General features: G+C 36.4%; 3 protein-coding genes across 19 annotated transcripts in view; 2 read left to right on the forward strand and 1 right to left on the reverse strand.

Annotated features, from left to right (window-relative positions):
• Positions 1–7409, reverse strand: part of LOC127944257 (multiple epidermal growth factor-like domains protein 6) — a 51322-nt gene extending 43913 nt beyond the window's left edge. Inside the window, exons 1-3 of the mRNA XM_052540133.1 lie at positions 7063–7409; positions 6494–6628; positions 5807–5916 (exon numbers count right to left, since the gene is read on the reverse strand). Coding sequence (XP_052396093.1) covers positions 5807–5916; positions 6494–6628; positions 7063–7145 — 328 coding nt within the window. The 5' untranslated portion in view covers positions 7146–7409. The remainder of the gene's footprint in view (positions 1–5806; positions 5917–6493; positions 6629–7062) is intronic.
• Positions 7410–8319: 910 nt separating this feature from the next.
• On the forward strand, positions 8320–18238 carry LOC127944840 (ER membrane protein complex subunit 1). The gene is made up of 22 exons (XM_052541149.1): positions 8320–8436; positions 8615–8742; positions 9921–9986; positions 10067–10160; positions 10234–10362; positions 10472–10598; positions 10947–11102; positions 11189–11356; positions 11498–11569; positions 11652–11750; positions 11832–11928; positions 12277–12393; positions 13378–13577; positions 13659–13808; positions 14243–14404; positions 14477–14596; positions 14672–14809; positions 14913–15086; positions 15194–15404; positions 16530–16614; positions 16721–16850; positions 16994–18238. Exons 1-22 carry the CDS (start codon positions 8345–8347, stop codon positions 17171–17173), a joined length of 2895 nt encoding a protein of 964 aa, XP_052397109.1. The 5' UTR covers positions 8320–8344; the 3' UTR covers positions 17174–18238.
• Positions 18239–18985: 747 nt separating this feature from the next.
• Positions 18986–22215, forward strand: part of LOC127944195 (E3 ubiquitin-protein ligase UBR4) — a 50035-nt gene continuing 46805 nt past the window's right edge. For all 17 annotated transcript variants that reach the window (XM_052540022.1, XM_052540026.1, XM_052540028.1 and 14 more), the window contains exon 1: positions 18986–19150. In XM_052540022.1, coding sequence (XP_052395982.1) covers positions 19026–19150 — 125 coding nt within the window. In that variant the 5' untranslated portion in view covers positions 18986–19025. The remainder of the gene's footprint in view (positions 19151–22215) is intronic.

Consider the following 22215-nt stretch of genomic DNA (forward strand, 5'->3'; position numbering starts at 1 on the left):
TGGTAATAACAGCAATTTACTGCTGATAATTATGTTTGTGTGACTTTATTATCTGAGATAAATCTTTTTTTTTTTTCTCAAAAGTTTCCTTTTCTTTCTTCACTAAACCCAGTGCCAGTGCAGAATACTGAAATCCTAATAAGCTATTACCTTGGCAATATGAGCCTTTAATACCTTGCTGCAAACTACAGGTAAGTGATTTCCCAAGTAATATTCCATCATGACAGACCAGAGACACAAGCAAAGAAAAGACTCTTTAACTTTTCAAATGAACCAATATCAGTCAGTAACTAGTAAGCTGTAGCCTATTTGTTTTCTAGTATTCTAGTATTCAATAAAAAGAACTAGCTCATAAGAGTTCTTCCTTTTTTTTCTTGTATTTGTCAGACTGTAGATTCAGTAACTGTGCTGCAGCACCGTTGAAACAGTACAGTATTCCTTCCACAATGGAGAAGGAAAGCACATATGCAAACTGTTAACAGTAGATTTTTATTTAATGGAACTGATTCTGCATAAGAATCGGTTCTTATTTCCAGACCCTGGGAAATTATATCACTCTCACATGTATCCATTTCCAAAACAATCATTATCAGTAAATCAAGCATACATTTCTATTTTCCAAGCACTTGTTATTTCTGTCCTGTGGTTAAGTTCAAGAACAGGAAACAGAATCTTTTACGTTTTAAAGCATGTTTTAAAAGCATGTTGTAAAGACTCATCTGGCTTTACTAATGCCTTCAGAATACTCCTCATCTGAGTATTTGTGGCGTAGCCAGCACAGCCATGGAAAACTAGGATATTTTCTAACATTTATCTAAAGGAATGTGGGAGCATGACCAGCATTTGTCTTTTATCAGGGGTTTAGTGATATGGCAAACTGCTGAAGTATTTCCTCCTTTATCAAACACATTTCGGCACTGAATTTTCAGTAGATACTACAGACAAAAAAAACATTGCTACTGCACCTAATGACAATAAACATGATTCGGGGGGAACGAAGAGAGCATGAATAGCATTTTTTTTAAAAGGACAATATAACATGAAACTTAAGGTGTTGGCATCACTTAATGCAATATATTCTATACAGCAAATCTCAACAGCTTGATTGTATGCATTGTCTCAAAACGTAAACTATATCAGCGCCCAGCAAATATGACAAGTTTTAAGATACATAGTACATCCAACTTTACCCGCATACATTAAAATCAAGTAAAGCAATACTATATACGAAATCTCGTCTGCATGATTGTTTGTAATAAAATGTAAACTATATTATCTCTGAAAAAATGAGTTCTATATATATGCTCTTTTAGCTATTAAAATTGGATATATACAGTCTTTATTCCAATTTCATCCACATACATACATACAGTACACTCCTGTAAAGCTTGATTACTTATACCATCACAAAATGAACTATATTATCACCCAACTCTAATCTGCTAAATGCGACTAAGGCATCAAGATATTTAGATATTACAAACATTAAGATTTTCTGTAAAGCTGCTTTGATACTTTGTGTATTGTGAAAAGTGCTACACAAATAAATCTGACTTGAGTTTACACAACGTTACATCATTCTGTGAAAAAAAGTCAGTTGTATACAGACTTTACATTTTTAGGTGAACTATCCCTTTAAGACAAGATTAACTGAGTTCTGTTTTAAATGAAATTCTGTTTAATAAAATGTAAGAGCTGTTTTAGCCATTCATCAAAGTTCTGCCCACAGACAGTCATCAATGCTCCAGTCTCCTCTGTGCTCACATGCCCTTTGACCTCAGCGGCACAGATCCTTCATGTTGCAAACACTGCCCTGTTTGCTGAAGGAAACACTAGCCCATTTTCCACTGATACTGCTTCTGTTGCCTTTTCCATTGGTTTACCTAAAGGCTCTAACTACAGCAAGAAAACACCAAAAGCAATTTGCTTAATCACACACACATCTGAGATTCATTAAATCTCAGGAAATTAAGCTACCATCAATTATCAAAAAAATTAATAAATAAAAAACTCACTGGCATTTGCACTCATCAAGAATGGTTTTTAAACCACATTTTTGTAAGATATTTAAGTGAAAGTGATAAATGAGGCATATTGAAGTGGTCATGACAGGAAGCCTACGGGATGTTTGCATTGCTTCTGACAGTGAAGGATGGCCATAAAAAGTCAAATGAGGCTTGACAAGAAGAAAAGAGGCAAAGGATCTGTATTAAACTGTAATCCAACATGCAGCATACAAAAGAACTGTTCTTTTTGTGCAGTGAATGAAAAGTTTATACAGTCCTGCGTATGTTGTTTGCACACCCGGGATGCTCACAGGCATCTTTAAATACAGAATATCTAAAGGGTTCTTTCAGGATAGGAATGCAACATACAGAATGTTGACAATGCTAGTTACAGTATAATGTCCAAGATTCCTGAACTTCAAACAGCTACAGTTTTATAACAGAACTCTGTATTTACGATGAAATCAGTTACCGCTACAATAGGGCTTAAACTAAATGATTAATGTAGCTGGAGTCAAAGTGTTTTCTTTGATGTATATCTGAAAACATCCTTGACAAATCACATTAGACAACTGAACAGGTTTTCCTTCTATTATGATGAATTATTGCACAAAAAAACTGTTCTTCTCCTGGAATGATAAAATATCAGTTCAGAAAAAAATGGATAATGCCATAAAAGAAAGGACTTGTATTGTGGCATCAATTGAAGACAGCCATTCCCAAGATGTTCTTGAAGACAAATGGACAGCACAGGACACAAAAGCAGCATAAATCTGCATTAAGCACTTGGCATACATAAGAACTGGGATTTGAGGATTTTCTTTTGCCCTGTTGTTGATGATTCTCACTGACATTCATCCAGAATGTTTCCTTCAGTCTGATACATGTGGTGTGACCGATGCCTGAGGAGTGTGATCGAATACCACAGCTGTGCTGCGACTAAACTCTCAGATTTGATCCTTCAAACATTTGTTCTTACAGTCAGCGATCACTATCAGGGCTTAGAGAGCTCTGGGGTCACATCTCTGGTTGGTTTATGCAAGGCTTGCTCAATGATGTCAGTGTCATAAAGGGAATCTTTGTGGAGCTTATAAAAACCACATCACATCTTTTTCACGTAATTAAAAGGAGGAAAACTTTTCTAAATAGAATATGTCTTTCTACAAAAAATCATTTGCTTTAATGGATCTGTCCTAGTATTTCATCGTTGTTCTAGTATTTTTATAATTTACTCTAGTATGTAACTTAAATAAAAATCTGGAGGATGAAGAACAAAATGTCATCAACATCCCCATGTTCTCCTATCTATCTTTTAAATAGAGCTCATATTTATCAGCAGCATCATCTTTTTCCTGTCAGCCGTAGTTAATGTTATGTCTGTAAGACACTTCTCACCCAGAATTATAAAACTCATCCGGCAGGATGTGTCTGCACATAGTTGGCTTTCCTCCTGTGAGCTCTGCCAGCTATACTCACTATACAACACAAACTTTCATCATTGGCCACTTTTGATGGTGTCACAGAAGAACATCAGAGTGGGTGCTGGTTACCTTTTTACCAAAGCCAAAAACAAGTTGAGTAAAATTAGAAACTAACTGATTAAATGTGTAAAAACTGCTAATTTGCTAGGAGCTGCAGTGATAGAAAGCTATTTTGTTATTGTAGCATGCTACATTAAAATTGAATGATTTTAAGTTTATGATGTCAAGCTGTCCTTTTGACAGAAAGTAGTTAGCAACATTACACACCACCAAACAATAACTACACTGAGACTTCTTAAGGGGGCCATACATTTTTAAACACATAACAAACCAATAGCAGACCAGATTAGCCAGAATATATACCAAGACATTTTAAAGAGATATTTGAATATTTATTGCCAGACTAAATCACATTTTTACACCTCAGAGCATCTAACACCCCTGTAGTTTGTCTGAAACTGAAACAAATTACATGGCATGCGCTACACTGCCTTATTTTCCAGCACTTTCTGCAGCAGCCAGAAGGTCTTTGGTATATAACCTGGATGAATTTCCCACCCGCACAGACAATGCAGCTGTGCAGAAGGACCCCCGAAGCCTCCAGAGATCTGCTCTAAATCACAGTCACTTCACAGAGAAGCCTGACTCTCTTCCAGAACTGTATTCTCACACTCACTTTCACAGAAGTGCCATAAGGGAACACTGATCCTACAGTGTAAGGAAAGGGATTTAGCTGCCCCGTCGGCCCTGCTGTGACCTCAGAGTGGATATGTTCTACCGATGCACCTGGAGGCTGTTCTATACAAAAGCAATGGAACAAAACGAGTAGAGCAGAATATGAACTGACTGAGAAGTCCAGAGGATGCAATAATGAAAGTGAGAAGCCCTTTGGGAGGACAACATATATTTTGATTCAGGGGTTGGAGGTGCATTCATAGCTAATTGAATCTCACAGAAAAGTGAAGTGAAACAGGGTAGTGATACCCTGTGATAATGACAAATCACTTATAATATTCTGTTTGTCATGGCAATCCAGCTGCTAAATCAATTACAGGAAATGAGAGAACCAGATGAAGAAATCGAAAAAAAAAAATTAAATCCCAACATGCAGTTGATTTATAAATGTTATAGTTAATAAATAAATAAAATGAAATAATTAATTAATTAATCAAATCAATCAATCAATCAATTTTACAAAAGTAAATACATTTTTGGTGAAGAAGAACATAAATATATATTTTTTGTTTGTTTTTTGTTTCACAGATACAGATCCACAAATTCATGATGTGTTGATATGACAGCCTGTTCATCCAGAAAGCAAAAACACCATAAGATTTTCATTTGATATTAAAACTGCTCTAAAAATTTATGGATTTTTTAAAAAAAAATACCCCTTCTATCTGACAGATATAGTTGATTACTGATCTTCTGACAGAGGCTGATCTTAGCAGGAACCATTCACTCTCATTAGAGATTCATATGACAGGATAGTGCAGAATTAAGAATCTATGAGGATCCAAAAAGTCAGTGATTTGCCCTGAGACAATCGCCAAACTCACTGCACTGAAAGCTACAGTTCATGTCCTCCACTTACAGCTGTCTTTTGATGATCACAAAGGTGCATTGTGTCCTAGCTCACTGCAAGAAGAGGGCACTAAGCCTTCCAGATTCTTACAAAGCCATTAATGAAAAGCTACGCTCTGCCTTTTTATGGCATCAAAGAATTAAAACATGTTTAGGCTACCATGAAATAGCTGCCATGTCATTTATAAAATGCAAAAAATGCTATGTCGTCATCAAGAGCAAATCACTGCACAAAATAAAGCAGACGCTACAGTAGTAAGAGACCCAAAAGAGACTTAGCAATGTGGACTTACCATTCAAAACATCATCTTTTGCATTATTCTCATAGATTTCAACACAAACACTGACTGAATCCAGAACACAATGATTTACTATTTGATAAATAGAGAATATACAGTTCCACTGTGCCCGAACAACAATCCTGAACCATCCTGAACCAAGATAAAGAGTCTATTGAAATGTTGCTGGTCCCCAAAATGAGCATCTGATTAAAAGTTTCTGTAGATGATTGACATTAGCAACAAAGCCAGAATCCCTCTCATGGAATCTCCCGAGAAGAACAGGAATCTCATAAATCATGTAAGCCATTCACTTCACAATCCTTCAGTGAATGATGTTCATGAATCATTAACCTCAGCCCTACAGGTCGGCATCTCATCACCTTAATTTTAGGGCCTATATTTTTGTTTTTCATGTCATTAGAAATAGGACAGACCTGACAGTGGACATACTTACGATAAAGGCACCTTGCCTCTGCATTGAGCTGGGACCATCCAGGACAGCATCTGTATATAGTCTTAAAGTCTTGTTTGTAGACGTGTCTGTAGCCTATGTAGTAGGCAGTCCTACAAAGTGATACAAATATGATTACTATAAAACTAGTTCAGTAAAATTTGAGGCAAATAGCATGGAGTTTCACAACTGGCCAGTTAAAATTAAGTATTTCAGAGAGCTGTGTAATACAAAAACAGATTGCTTTAAACCGCAATTAGTCAGCATTTGTTCAGTGCAATGGCAACATTTAGCAAGCACAGTTGGTTTAATGAGGGCTATTCACTGATCTCCAACTATTGCCAAGGGGGTTGATGGCTCTTAGGGGTCTTGAGCTTCCTTTTGTTTCACAAAGCATCTGAGACCCCTAATAACCATCATCTCTCAACAAAAGGATCAGTTTCTAACTGCTGTCTTTCTCTAGCCCTCAGTCCATTCTCAAAAGCGGCTAGAATTCGGCTGGCACTGAAAGGTGTGCCAAATGAGAAATGGCTGTCAGGTTGAAAAGGACTATTGATAGTCAATCAGGACAGAGGGATTCTTTACTACATGTAAAATCTAGTGCTGTAAACTTTCTGAAAATACTTCATTTTGTTTCTTATTCAGTCTGACAGCAGTTTAACTTGATCTTAAAGCCAAATGAATATGTACCTCCTTTCATAGTCCATACACCAAGCATGACCTGTGCATCCTTGCCTCCAAACCTTCACCAGACGTGTAAACGCCTGTACACATGGCTGTTTCTCAGCTGTGATGATTCTCTCTTGTTCTGAGCAGACATTTGGCCTGAACAAAGAAGAATCTCTTACATCAACATCAGTTTTGAAGTCTTTTAGAACAAAATAACTGGAAATAGATTTGTAATGAATATATAAAAATAATAAGAAATTACATTTTAATAGTGACTTTTACGGTGTATATTTAAACTAAACAAATACAGAATTGTTTAATACAAATTTATAATTTATATGTTAATTTACATTTCATATACTACATTATATAATACAATAATGCTATACAATATATACTTTTATACTTATTAATACACTATTAATTCATTAAGGAAAAAATATTTTTAATTTTGATTTTTTTGATTTTTTGATTTATCATATTAGTAACAATGCAAGAAAATAAACATTTGTGCACACAATCTTCATGCAGTCAATACAACTGCCAAATTAAAATAAAAACGTAATGCAATTTATGTCAATGCTACTTACATAAAATGCTGCAGAACTCGATGACAGCACGATGAACGGATCTCTGAGAGCAGGAATAATAACATCACAGCGCGTATATCCATGTCATAGAGCCTCACAACACTTTTCCATACAGATTAAACTGTGAGTGTTCAGTGTTTCTCCTAGAAGCCAGTATACAGCTGAGAAGGAACCGCATATCTGGGACCGAGGTTCAGCTGAGTGTTTACTAACAGCATACAGTAACGTGTTGCACGGATGAGGCAGGCGTGGACCAGCGAGGGATATTTTGGAGAAGGGTTAATGATGAGCATCGTTTCTTGGCTTTTTCCCCTATCTCTCTAAAAATGTTTCAATTGATTGTAGTCCTAGGCAAAAAAGTTTTTAATAGCATTTTCTTCAGTTGCATTGAATTGCACTGCAAACGTGTTCATTGAGCATGCTAATCATAATGCCCAAATCCTTAAATATTACAGACTCGTTAGTGGTAGATCGATTTGGGTTATAACTGTTTTTGCAATAAGTTTAGCAACAGAAACAACAGCTTTTGGGTTGCAGCAAACACTGAACAACACCTGCATAAATGTAGAAACTTAAATGTTAGAAATTGACTTTATATTTAATTTGCTGCCACCTAATGGTTTAAACTGTACTACAGTAAAACTGAACGATTTAAAATGAAAATTATAAAAACCCACAAGCAGGACAAAATCATATTTAGATGGACATATTTAGACCATCCTATTAAAAACTGCACCCCTGTATCAAGGTTTATTCACATGGAAACCCATTTATAAACCAAATCCAAAATCACATGTAAAAGGTTCCAATGTGTATTATGATAGTATCTATATTTACATTTTATATTATTGTGAAAATAAGTAATAATTCCATAATGTATTTAATAGTTTGCCTAAAAATTTAATACATTTGGGACTCAAATTTAGCAGGTCTTTCAGGTTATTGTCAATCATTTGGTCATTTTATAATATCGCTCATATTTTATAACAAACACTACAATATTATATTAATGTACTGCTTAAATTGTACATGACCCTTTAAGAAGAGAATTAATGCAGTCTATAGGCAGCTCACGCGAATGCCTGATGTAATTTGTTGCGCACCAGTTTCACACCGATAAATTTTTTTACATTAAAAAAAAAATATATATTTGTATATAAAAAACTAAACTAAATTCGAAACTCTTAAAGGATGGAAAAAAAAAACATTTTTTAAATTGTTTTAATAAAAGCTATTTGGGTCCTTAACCGCAGAGCAGTGTGGGAGTTGTTCCTCTGCAGCAATGGCTTGGCTTGTAGTAAGATTAGCAATATCTATGTCTTTATTATATACTGCGTCGGCGGTATTTGAAGATCAAGTTGGAAAGTTTGATTGGTATGTAAACGGATTTTATAGATCTGTTTTGGTTTGGTATAATCCATTGCGGGATTTCTAGGGCTGTAATAAATAACAGCCTGGATTTTGAGCAGGCTGCTGACTGATGGCTAAGTGACACCGGGCTGATCAGTCTTAATGTGTTAACATCTCTCTGAACTCCCTCCATCTCTTTCAGGAGACAGCAGTTTATCGGCAAGGTGCGCTTCGCCTTGTTTGACACTCATTCTCAAGCGTCTAAAAAGCTCCTGCTGGCAACTGACAAGAACGTGTTTGCGTCCCTCAACTCAAGGACTGGAGACCTGTGTAAGTCTTCCAGCTCTTCTGCCTGTGTTTTCACCTTAAAACTTAAAGAGGCGTTTATAAATTACAGAATCCGATTATATTCGTTTTTTGGTTATTAGACACTGACAGAATTAGCGTCCATAATCTGATTTCAACAGTGTTGCACCAAAAACGGATACAAACCACTATTTGACAACCTTTGACGCGTGTGTGTATATGTGTATATGTGTATACATACATACATACATACATACATAGATATATATAAAACAAAAAACATGTTACCAGAAAAATGTATTTGTAATAATTTGTGCATTAAAGGGTTAGCTTTGAATCTAAAGATTCTGTTTTATTGCTCTATCTTTACAATATCTAGTGGATGAGCATTGTTGTGCTAGGCTAATCTCTTCTTATGGTTGTTTATTAACAATGCATACACGTATGCATAAAATGCAAAGGGACAAACCATCCAAAAATAAAAATTGTCTAGGCGCGATGCATTGTGAAATTGTTTGTGGTTGCTTCGTTAAAGGGATGGTTCAACCAAAAATGTCAATTCTGTGATTTATTTTACGAGTCCTTTTGTTGCTACAAATCTGTATTTAGAATGTTGGGACACAAGCAGTTTCAGTTTCCATTGACTTCTATTATATGGAATAATAATAAAAAAATCAGTCAGTTAGAGCCGCAACATTTTGGTTAGCAACATTCTTCAAAATATCTTCTTTTATGTTCCACTGGAAAAAGAAAGTCATACAAGTTTGAAACAACTTGGGGGAGTAAAGGTGGCAGTATTTTCATTTCTTGGTGAGTTGTCTATTATGTACATTATAGTTTTATTTATATAGCACCATTAACAACAGCAGCAGCTGACCAATGTGCTTCACAACATCAGATAAAATAAGGACATAAAAAAATAAAAATCACAGCTAAAAAAGTAATTATATTAGCTTTTCAAAGATGTAACGTGTGTGTATATAGATAGATAGATGGATAGATATAGATATAGATATATAGATAAAAGTAGTATCTATCCTAACTCCCATTTACCACTTCAGCTTTATTGCTCTTTATTATTCAATACGGTTGAGCTTACTAATTTTCTGAATACCAAATGTATTCATCTTGGGTTTAAGAAATATAATCAAAGTTAAAAAGCAACAAAAAGTGTGTCAGTGAAATGTTTTTGGTTCTTGCAGTCTGGCGTCATGTGGATAAGACAGGACCAGAGGGTCATATCGATGCGCTGCTTATGTATGGACAGGGTAAGCGACAAGCAAAAAGAGTGTGCGTTGTGGATTGAGTATTTGTTTTTGCCTCTGAACCAGTTCTTCTTGTCTCTTAGATGCTGTTGTTGTTGTCGGGAATGGCCGTCTGCTTCGCTCCTGGGAGACCACAGTCGGTGGCTTGAAGTGGGAGACAGTGCTTGATACAGGAAGGTTGTATGTTTTATTGTGACAGTATTAGGACTAACTGATGCATCAAACTGACATTGTCCACTTCTGGCTGCAGCTTTCAAGCTGCTGCTTTAGTTGGAGTTCAAGACTTTGTGAAGTATGTTGCTGTGCTGAAGAAATCCGCAATCTCTCTCCATGACCTTTCAAGTGGCAGCGAGATATGGGTGGAAAACCTACCTGACAGGTGATGAAAAATCTTGGAATTTAACATAACTTATTGCAGTTATTATTTTGAAATTAAATGATTTTCATTGCTGGAATTTAATTATGTGTTGTTGTTTTTCATCCCACAGTGACTCTGTGCAATATCAAACTATTTATTCTGGTGGGAATGGACTGGTGCTTGTTTTGGGAGTTGTGCCAAATTCCCATATTGTTATTGTTGAATACAAAATTGAAGATGGAGAAATCATGAACAAGGTATAGAGTTAATATGCATTAAACTGATCAAAACTGACAGTAAAGACATTTACTGTATAATGTTACATAGATTTTGTATGAATGCTAATATTTTGAATTTTGTACAATCATGGTATCGTGGTTTCCACAAAAATATCAAAAATATATTTAAATAGATATAAATATTTTATCATTTTAAATTGTAATATAATTTACTGTTTTTACTGTTCAAATAAATGCAGCCTTGATGAGCATAAGAAACTACTTAAAAATCTTCTCTTATAATAATACAAAATAAAACCGTTTTCTTATTGAAAGAGTCAGTTACTTAGATAATGATACAATCACACGTTTGTTTTTTTTTTGTAGAAATCAGTTGAAGCCGCATGGATGTCAAGCCTGGAGAGCAGCTGTGCAGTCGTCAGCTCAGGAATCCTATTGTGTGTGGATCAGATCACACAGTCCCTGTACACTCTTCCACTGCAGTCTGCAGAACAGACAGAAATGAGACAGATCCACCTCCAGGTGCAGATGTTGCTACGCTTGTATTTAATGTACAGTCCTTCATCTGTAACTCTCTATAACGTCATGGGTGGCTCCTCTTTTCAAAGACGCTAGATTTGGAGGTGGCGTCTGGTTTCCGGCCTGTTCTGACATCCACTCAACCCAATCCAGCTCAGCCTCCTCTCTCTGAGTTCTTTATGCAGCTCAGTCCAGATCATCACATCCTGCTGCAGTTCAAAGATGGCCTTATCGCTCCACTCCGAGACTTCAATCCAGTAAGAACTAATTCACAGTATTGATCTCGAACTGGACCAGAACCATTCAATTTCTTGCAATTGCCATTCACAAAACTTTACCGGTTACAGAAATTGTATTGGTTACACTTTATTCAAAGCCCAATGTTCGTCATATTTCAGGCATATCTGGCTGCTTTTGCCACATCTGGAGAGAGGACAGTTGCTGCTGTGATGTCCCCAAAGAATGATACTGTGAGTCATGTTTCAAATGTGATACAGAAACGTCTTTCTAGGTATTTTCTTGTATATTAATGGGTTGTTTTTGTTACTCAAGGCTTGTAGCATCAACCTGTTCAGTGCTGACACAGGGCGGAGGCACCTTGATACCACCATTATCTACCACATGGACCCTAACGGAGGAAAGCCTAACAGAGTGAGGATTGATGCTGAAGTATATATGTTTAACCAAGTATTGGCCAATCATGTAGGTTAATTTGGTTGGTCTGTTCTTTAGTTATATGTCCACGCCTTTCTGAAGAAAGATGATTCTGTGGGCTACCGAGTCATGGTGCAGACGGAAGACCTTGCACTCACATTTCTACAGCAACCTGGTATGAACTTCACTATGGAAGAATTGGTTCATAAAATTTTTTTAAATGTAAATAAATAATTCATATTTAAGAACCTGGCTAATAAATAGAGAAAAGTGGTTTCAAAATCCTTTCATTTAAAAATGACTGAAATTGTTATTTACTATATTTTAAATCAAATTAAATAAATAGCTTTAAATACATTTTCCATTGATTTGTTATTGATTTGAAAGTGAATTATTTACATTTATATTATTGAATTATGATTTTTATACTTTATGTGGTTCTCCTAGGCCTAAAACTTAGCTCCACCCCATACTAGTAAAAGCTACAAAAGGCAAGGAGATGATTTTTTGTGTCCCGTTGTAGGCAGGGTCGTCTGGATGAGGGAGGAGGCCCTGGCTGATGTGGTCACCATGGAGATGGTTGATCTGCCATTCACTGGAACACAGGCAGAACTGGAGGGAGAGTTTGGAAAGAAAGCTGGTAAAGTGCAGCATAAATGGGAACCATTGTTTATTATGTCTTCTTGACATTTCATCTAGTAATTTCTGAGAAATCCAGTTAGGAAGTGTTAGTTTAAAATATGAATAAACACATTTAAAAGGGTCAGTTCACCCAAAAACGACCATTCTGGTATAAATGCACACCCTCATAGCCTTCCAAACCAGTATGACCTTGTTCATCTTCAGAACACAAATTAAGATCTTTTTGATCAAATCAGAGAGCTTTCTGAACCTGCTTAAACCGCAACGTGACTAAAACATTCAGAAAACTCTGATTTCATTAAAAATACCTTAATTGGCGTTCCGAAGGTGAAAAAACGTCTTGCAGGTTTGGAATGACATGGGGATGAGTGATTAATGACAGAATTTTAATTTTTGGGAAAGTTTGGGTGAACTAAACCTTTAAGAAAAGATAAAATGTCATTTGAACATTTTTACATCTTAACATTTTTAGATAAAATGTATTTATTCATGAGGAAGTGAAGTCATTTTTGCCAATGTGTCATTAGTGTACATAATATAAAATAGGTTAATTCTAATTTCATTTTCAAAATCTTTTTCAGAATGAGGTTAAACCTTCTAAACATTTTCTAGATATTATGTTTTGCCACCATGACTAATATGTGTTATGATGTTGCTGCTTTTGCTTGCAAAGCAAAAAAAAAAAAAACCTCCTGTCTTACTTATCTGTCCTATTTTCCATGGCTTTTTTTGTTGTATTTATTTCCTTGTGTGTTTTCTTTTGCCTATCTGCTGCACTCGGATCCAGCCATTCAAGGTAAAGTAGAGAGCTTCCTCTAATTTTGCTTTTTTATGTCTTTGTTAGTGTCTCTAACTTTTGGACAATGCATTGGCTCAAGAATCTAATTAATGCAATGTTAAAGCTGAGGTTTTTTTTTTTGTTTTGTTTACCTCTGTCACTTATCAGTCACTCATTACCTCTGTGATCTCTTGTTGCCTGCAGATGGGCTTTTACCCATGGTTCTCAAGCGCCTCTCTTCCCAGTTCATCCTGCTGCAGGCCTGGCTGGCCCATCTCTGGAAACTCTTTTATGATGCCCGGAAGCCCAGAAGCAGTGTGAAGAATGAGGTCACCATAGACGTACTGTCTCGGGATGAGTTCAACCTGCAGAAAATGATGTTGATGGTAACTGCCTCTGGGAAGGTAAGTTTAGTGGGCACAGCTGTTGCTTTGTTCCTTTAGCTGTCTTGTCGGTTAACATAAGGCTGTTGTTTTTCTACTCAGCTCTTTGGCATCGACAGTAAATCAGGAACCATTTTATGGAAGCAGTATTTAGAAAACATCCAGCCCAACTCTGTTTTCAAACTCATTGTGCAGAGGACCACTGCTCACTTTCCTCATCCTCCACAGTGCACACTTCTTATAAAAAACAAGGTAAGCCTTTGAAGTTTGCGTTTGTATGATCTAAGGCTGTTTGTTTATTTGGTTGCCTGCTGTTTTTTTTTTTTTTTTTGTACATTTGTTTGCTTGTTCTTATGCTTTTGTGCTTTCATGTTTGCTAGTTTGTTTACTTGTTTATACATTTTTCTGATTGCTTCTTCATTTGTTTACTATTATGAGCATTTGTCTTTTTGTTTATTTGCTTGTTAGCTACTTTGTTTACTTGTTTGTTAATTTGTTTGATTTTTTTTAGTTTGTACATTAGTTTTTTGTTTGCTTGTTTCCATAATGATTATCAGTTTGTTTACTTGTCTGTCAATATTTTCATTCATTCATTTGTCTGTTTGATATATTCTTTATTCTTTTCTTACTTTTGTTTTATTGAATTAATTATTTTTGCTCAATTTAAAAATGGACTGTATTTATAGGACACTGGTCTTGGAAGCCTCTATGTCTTCAATCCCATCTTTGGCAAGAAGAGTCAAATTAGTGTCCCTGCCTTACCCAGACCTATCCTTCAGACCCTGCTGCTGCCTGTCATAGACCAGGACTATGCTAAAGTCCTTCTACTTATCGATGACCAGTACAAGGTGGGTCTCTGTTCTTTTGACAAACTTTCTGTTTTTCTTGGAGAATGTGAACCCATTTCTTTTCTTATTCAGGTCACAGCATTTCCATCTACAAAGAATGTTCTACAGCAGCTTCAAGACACAGCATCCTCCATATTTTTCTACCTAGTGGACTCCAGTCAGGGAAAACTGTCTGGTTTCCGTCTGCGCAAGGTTAGTGTGTCCATTCGTGCAAAGCAGATGTAAAGCACTTGATGCTGGTGTTCATAAGTGATTTTGTTCCTTTAGGATTTGTCTACAGAGCTAATCTGGGAGGTGGTAATTCCCACTGAGGTGCAGAAGATAGTAGCTGTCAAAGGAAAACGTGCAAATGAACATGTGCATTCCCAGGGCAGAGTCATGGGGGATCGTAGTGTGCTCTACAAGGTACTGCTGATTCGATGACTGCTCTTAGTAGACAAATGTAATTACACCCTTTTCTAATTGCATATATTGTCTGTTGTTTGTCCTTCCTGGTGTTCTTCTGCAGTATCTGAACCCTAATCTCTTGGCTGTGATAACGGAAAGCACAGACACCCATCAGGAGCGCAGCTTTGTTGGAATCATCCTGATTGATGGTGTCACTGGACGTATTGTGCATGAAGCCGTGCAGCGGAAGGCCAGAGGACCTGTTCACTTTGTACATTCAGAAAACTGGGTGGTGGTGAGAACACTGGTTTATCTATCCATAATGATTACTGTGATAAATCTAAATGTTTCTGGCACAGAATTGAACAATACCTTTTGTGTTTATTGGTTTCTTCCCTATAGTATGTGTACTGGAACTCCAAGTTCCGCAGAAATGAGTTTTCTGTGTTGGAGCTCTTTGAGGGAGCAGAGCTCTATAACAGCACAGTGTTCAGCTCCCTGGACAGACCACATCCACCCCAGGTTCTGCAGCAGTCGTACATTTTTCCGGCTCCCATAAACACTTTGGAAGCCACACTTACGGAAAAAGGCATCACAAGCCGTCACCTTCTTGGTAAATATTGTGCATATCAAGCAGTTATATATATTGTTATAGCACTTATATATCATTGCTCTTTTTGTTGTTTTTGATTGCTTCCACTGTCCTCATCTGTAAGTCTCTTTGGATAAAAGCGTCTGCTAAATGAATAAATGTAAATGTAATGATATATATATATATATATATATATATATAATACATTCTGCAGTTCATATATACATAAAATGAGTAAATTATTTAAATATATTTTATTTAGTTTACAGATAAACAAGGGGAAAAAAATCGGTGTGACATAACGTAGATTATAGATGCTGTTTCAGTTCATTTTTGTGACTCACTTAATTTGTTTAAAGAAAAGAAGCTCTAACGGCAGGAAGCAAGTTGTTTTCTTTATTTTACAAAAGCACAAATAAAAATAAAAACAGACCTTTATACAGTGATGCATTATTAATATTACAGTAAATGTTTAATATTGATTTTGCTGGTATAAAGAAACAGTTGAAGTGATTGCGCCGGCGCACGCACACACACACAGAAAACGCATCAGTTCCAGCATTGCTAACTTGACAGCACAGTTGGTACTTTTTTAAAATAAAATACACTGAACCAAACATCAGTGTGTACAAAACCTATAGTTTACATAATAAATATTAGTTTAGCATTCAGAAACGTCACATCGCAAATATGGAAATATTATGGAATATTTGGATTAGTGGTAGGATACTCAAGCACAAAGCTCCATTTCACAAACAGTTGAGTACACAAGCCTATAAAGTATATTCCATTATCAGTCTCAGAGAGACGCATTCAGAATCAGCACATGGTCACTGTCTAATGGGCTTTGTTTTCAAGTGCGCAACTCATTGCATTCACTGTTCTTCTGCTGGCGGCTGGTTATCAAACAGCATTGCATTGCTGAGGGTGCCAGTTCCTGGATTCGGGGTGATTTGCCTGTATTCGTTATAAAGCCTCATGCACCGAACAGAGATGTCCATACCGTGACTGTTCTGTACGAACAGTCACTGTACCGTTCCACCCCTAATATATATATAAATATATATTGATCTTAAAAGATCAATGTCTTAAGACAAATATCAGCATTCTCATATTTAATTCTGGTTGTTGCTTTTTACTTTTTAGTGGGGCTACCATCAGGCAACATTTTATCCTTACCAAAGCTGTTTCTGGACCCACGGAGACCAGAGATGGTCTCAGAACAGAGTCGGTAGGTTTCAACTAATATTTACTACGTTGAGACACAATTCAGTCTTTGTGATTTACAATTTGCTTGCTGAGTAACCAAGTTAAACAATGATTGTCTTACCATTTAGGGAGGAAAACCTCATACCATATGCTCCAGAAATGCCCATTCGTGAAGAGTGGTTTATAAACTACAACCAAACTGTGTCGAGAGTAAGGGGCATCTACACTGCCCCCTCTGGCCTGGAGTCTACCTGTTTGGTAAGTGTCATGGTTTAGTTTTTTTTTTTTTTCAAAATATTAAATAACTTGTTTGTAGGATTGTTTTTATTTGAGCTATTAATATCCATGCTATTCTTATTACATGAATTAATTCCACTGATTGTAATTTCTTCACCCTGTAGGTGGTTGCGTATGGTCTTGACATCTACCAGAGTAGAGTGTTCCCCTCCAAGCAATTTGATGTCCTTAAGGATGACTATGACTATATATTAATCAGCAGTGTACTCTTTGGCCTTTTCTTTGCCACCATGATCAGCAAACGTCTAGCGGAAGTGAAACTGCTCAACAGGGCATGGCGATAAGACTCATCCAAATGGCCTGTTGACTTCACTCTCGCCCTCACTGCAATGTGGTCGACACATTGATGGCAGGAGACTAGCTGGTGACCATGTCAAAACTGCAAGATCATTTGATAAGTTTGGTGTATGTTTGCAACCAGCTGTCTTATGGATCTTGTGGTGTTTTGAGTGTAAGTGCATAGACGGCCATGATATTTTTTCCCCTTTCAGAGAGAGAAGTAATGATGTAGGTCTAATAATCCCTCCCACCAACCCCCCGCCCCCCCAGCATTGAACCATTCAGTCTAATTTATTTATTGTGCCTTTCGGGGTAACATAACTCATGTGATTTAACACCCGTCCTGTTTATTTATAAAAAATTTTCATCTATAGATTTTATTCACAAAGTCTGAGTCTGCCTTTTGAAAAAAATGTGCTTTTCAAAATGAATATTGAGGAAGGAGTATTGCAAAAGGACTGCCATTTGTAATTTTAAAGTTAATGAAAAGATTGAGTAATGTGATTTGAGTTTTAAATTTGATATGATCTGATGAGGTGTTAATGAATATATTTCCTCATGTACAGGATTTGAAAGGGCAAACCCTAGTGCACATGAGAACTGTGAATTTTCAAGACAGTTGGCTTGTTTTCTCCTGTACATTAATTATAGAAGATTCTACATAGGAATTTAGATAGTCATTTGTAGTTATTTTATGGTATGTCAAATGCACTGGATGGTTTGGAGCCATGTTCTTACTTGATATATTTGAGCAAGATTCTAATATGCCATATCATACTTTTGATTTTGACATGTACACAATTACAAATCCTTGTGATTTTACTATTGTGTAAAATGTTTCTACTCTTTTGATTTTCATGAATAATAGGCCTGTTTATATACATGATTTTGAAAGCATCCCGCTGCTGCAAATTAATGATGTCAGGACAAAAATGAGTTTAATAATTGTATTTGTAACAAAAGAGTAGACATTCAATTAAGTTGATAACAAACCTTATGCTTTTTTAAACATGCATAAATTATTTGTTCTTTTTCCCTTTAATCTATAATAAAGAATCTCCCCTTACTAATTTTGACTCGTGAATTGTTTAGAAAATTTAAGGTAAAACTGCTGCAGTTGTGGATAATCTGGGCAATACCAGTTGAAATATTTTCTGGTTGCTTAATTAAAATAATTCGTCCAAAAATATAAGTTCTGAAATTGTTACCATTTTGTTAGATGGTCACTGAACAATAAAGATTATACCATCGATCACTCACCTCTTTTTTTAATTTTTTGTTTCAGCGAAACAGAAAATTATATTTTGAAGAATGCTGACATCCAGAAAGTTTTGGTTACTATTGACTCACTCTGTTATGGACTCAAATGATGACATGGTCTGATTTTGGACTTTTGAAAGGACAGGCACCCAAAAAAATTGACATTCTGTCATGTTTACTGACTGTTGATGTTGTTTACAAGATGCAATCACCATTCGCTTACATTTGAACTGTTTTCCCCATAAAATTATAGTGAATAGAGGCGCATTTCGTCCAACAAATATTTTTGGGTTTCAGAGGAAATTATTGGAAAGATATGGTGACTAGCTCAAGACGAATTTTGGGGTTAACTGTATCTTTAAGCTCACGTTTCCTGAGCTGTCTGGACACAGTTGTAAATAACTAAAATATAAGGTTTTAAGCTTAGGAGTAAAACCGTGAACCACGGTCCTATTATTAGCTCAAAAGGTTTCTACGTGCTCACATGACGTAACACACGCAAGACTTTTCATGTTTATCTCTGACGAGAGTTCCTGTTATTTGGCGTCTGATGATCAACCTCATTTCCGCTCTTGGATTCTAATAGAGGATCTCAAGATGGCGTCGAGTGGAGGAGATGGTGAACCTGAGTGGACCGCAGCCGTACGGCCACTTTTATCAGCCTCCTACACGGCTTTCGAAACGAAAGAGCTACCTCAGCTTATAGGATCCATCATAAACAGGTCAGACGAGCGCTTGTTTGTTGACTTGGCTCGTGCAGGACTGATATAAACTGCTGAGTGACTCTGCAGTAGCTGTGATGCTATGGCAGGACCGAGGCTGTGTCTCAAAACCTAGTCAGCTGACTACCTTGACAGTATTTCGGCGCATCATGAGAGGGTTTGGCCGTTTCCAAATACGCATAAGATGTCCAAATATGCTATTTGAGATCACTTTCGGTGGTTAAATATGATTTTGAATTGACTAAATGTGCCGTCAAAGCATGCAGTTCGCTGTGTGTTGAGACAGCCCTTACTGTGCATTTAATGTTACAGTAGCAGATACATCAGATTCTGCTTCATCATCAGGCCGGAGAGCCGCTCTTTTAGGTTAATATAACCTGCCTGGTTGATATTTTAACAATGCCGCTTACTTATAATGGACTTGCAGGATCCCACGACTTCCTCCTCTAAATAAAGTGATTTTATATTTCTGTCGGAAGTGAATTAATTGACGCCGAATGAGCTTGTTAGCCTCCCTCGCTTACAACTAACACTAGCTAGCCTGTTAGCCACTGTCATATTGCCTGCTATTCATAATAATCAAACTCGTCTTTTTTGTTGTCATCCAGATAAATCTTTCTGTCAGTCAGCGACGACCACATTAGTCCTAGTTACTCAAAGCGTTAATGGCCGTCGGCTCAGTTTAATGCATATAGGGGGTGTGCCTGCTAACTAGCAAGCCGTGACTTAGCAGCTGGTGCTAGTGTTGCTGATGGTTTGCTAATTGTGAGTTAGCCTCTTTTGGTCAAGTGTACAAACGTTTTAGACTGTTGAGGGGTTAGTTGCCCATATTAAAAGCTTGTTTGTCTGTGTGTAAATATCATATGTGTAGTGTCATCAAAGTTTCGTTTTTACGGAAACAGTGCTTGGCCTTCCCAAACAAACACATTACGGTGTGTGTCATTTACCGCGGTGTTGATCAACTGTTTAGTTACGAGCTTTACAATAATCAGTAAACACACTGAATTTAATCTATGATATAAGAACTTTCAACTGTCGTCTTGTCGATGTGCATGAGCTAAGTGCAACTTAATCAGGCAAAAGTTAAGGTAACACGATTGATAATAAATTGAGTTGCTAGATTAAACCAGTTAAAGTTAGCAGTTAATTAATGATTGAATTTAAAATATTTTCATTGGTTGTTACTTTTCCATGTCTGTCACTGGGCTCAGATTCATTTGATTTGATCAGTGTGTATAATCAGTATGTTCGTTCAAAAAGGTTTATTGCCAGTGGCATTCTCTGAATGGATACAATTAAGCAGAAAAGTGTATTTTTCCTAAAAGTTCTTTCTTGAAACTCATTCAAAATATTAATAAACAGTATAGTAGTGAATGAATAGCATTAGAATAACACTGGTACTAACTGGATGATTACTAAGAGAGATTTTAGGAATCAGTGAACACCTTTAACAGCTTTTGTGATGTTTGTATGTTGTTGCACTCAAATCTGGAAGCAATAATATCAAAGTTCCCCATAAGTGTTCGGTCTGTCAGATAAGGTCATGCATTCCTACTCCTGTGAGCTTATTTTAGTAAGAAATTTCCTCATTGAGCTTTGCAATTTGTTTTTCCCCTTTTATTGCTAACCAGTTGTTACATGCTTACTATAGGAGAGATTCATATGTTTACATCTCTGGAAGAATCATGTAGGTTGCTGGATGGAACAGCATTTTGGGAGTAATTTTAGCCTCTGGAATGTCGACAGAAGATAACTGTAATTACTTTATTAATGTTTGCATCCAATGATTCATTTGGTTATTCCATCAGAACATTGTATTAAACTTTTATTAGAATGTCATAACTTGCTTTATCTGTAATGATTTAGCTTTTCCATTGACGTCACAATGATCAGTTCATGCAAACTACTGGATAATATTATAAACCAGTAGCCAAATAGCTGTTTAGGTATTGGTTTAGCACCTTTGCATTTCAGTGCACACTGTCTTTCACCATTCAATTCCTGATGGATAATCAAGTCGCGTATTAAATTTTATCTCATTAAATACATGGTTTCACTTTGAAGCATCACATTAAATGAGATTAGGGTTGTCACCTTCAATACAGAAAAATAAGGGTCGCCTGGGGTGGGGGACACCCCTCGGGGCCACAATGACCACAGGTCAGATGACATGCCAGTGGTGGTAAATCACAACTTAAAACATGCTTTCATAAAAATATTAAAGCTGCAGTAGGGAACTTTTGTAAAAATATATTTTTTACATATTTGTTAAACCTGTCATTATGTCCTGACAGTAGAATATGAGACAGATAATCTGTGAAAAAATCAAGCTCCTCTGGCTCCTCCCAGTGGTCCTATTGCCATTTGCAGAAAGTCATGCGCTCCCGGTAAAAAAACTTAACTTTGTTTGTGTTCAAAATGTAGAAAAATGAACATAATAAGTGAGTACACCATGAATCCATTTTCCAAACCGTGTTTTTAGCTTGTCCTGATTCACTAGGGTGCACCTATAATAAGTGTTTATATTCGGACTATTTAAGATTACTTCGGGGATACCGCGGCGGAGTAACCCAGTACCTTTGCGATTCTTCATAGACATAAACAAAGAGAAGTAGCTCTGGCTACAATGTTCTTCCACAAGACGCAAGCAGTTCTGTTTATTAACCTAGAGCGTCAAAAGATACTTACTGCAGCTTTAATTGCTAATAGAGATGTTCCGATACCCTTTTTCTCTTCCCGATACCGATTCCGATACCTGGGCTCAGGGTATCGGCCGATACCGAGTACTGATCCGATACCTGGGTGTGTATCTGTATATACAGCTGTATATACTACTAGCCCTGTGTAAATTGCTAGAATTCTTTTTATGGTGTGCTTCAGACAGATCCCTCAATAAAACATGAACAAATACATGGTGAACTACTGTATTTATTACAGTATTTTTATTATCTAACATGAATTTGACAGTATTATTTATTTTCATATGCAAAAAAGAACTTCAAATGCAGCCAAAAATCTAACACCGCAAACTAAAAAAGGTATTTAAGTTTTACAATATAACTGTA

The sequence above is a fragment of the Carassius gibelio genome, chromosome A23, assembly GCF_023724105.1.
Source record: "Carassius gibelio isolate Cgi1373 ecotype wild population from Czech Republic chromosome A23, carGib1.2-hapl.c, whole genome shotgun sequence".
Taxonomy (NCBI): domain Eukaryota; kingdom Metazoa; phylum Chordata; class Actinopteri; order Cypriniformes; family Cyprinidae; genus Carassius; species Carassius gibelio.

What these genes read in the sequence shown, in the direction of transcription:
- LOC127944840 (XM_052541149.1), top strand. Translation starts at nt 8,345, where the DNA reads ATGGCTTGGCTTGTAGTAAGATTAGCAATATCTATGTCTTTATTATAT. An exon ending in TGAGACAGATCCACCTCCAG is followed by an intron (nt 11,103 to 11,188) that starts GTGCAGATGTTG and finishes CTCTTTTCAAAG; the next exon opens with ACGCTAGATTTGGAGGTGGC. An exon ending in TGTCCCCAAAGAATGATACT is followed by an intron (nt 11,570 to 11,651) that starts GTGAGTCATGTT and finishes TTGTTACTCAAG; the next exon opens with GCTTGTAGCATCAACCTGTT.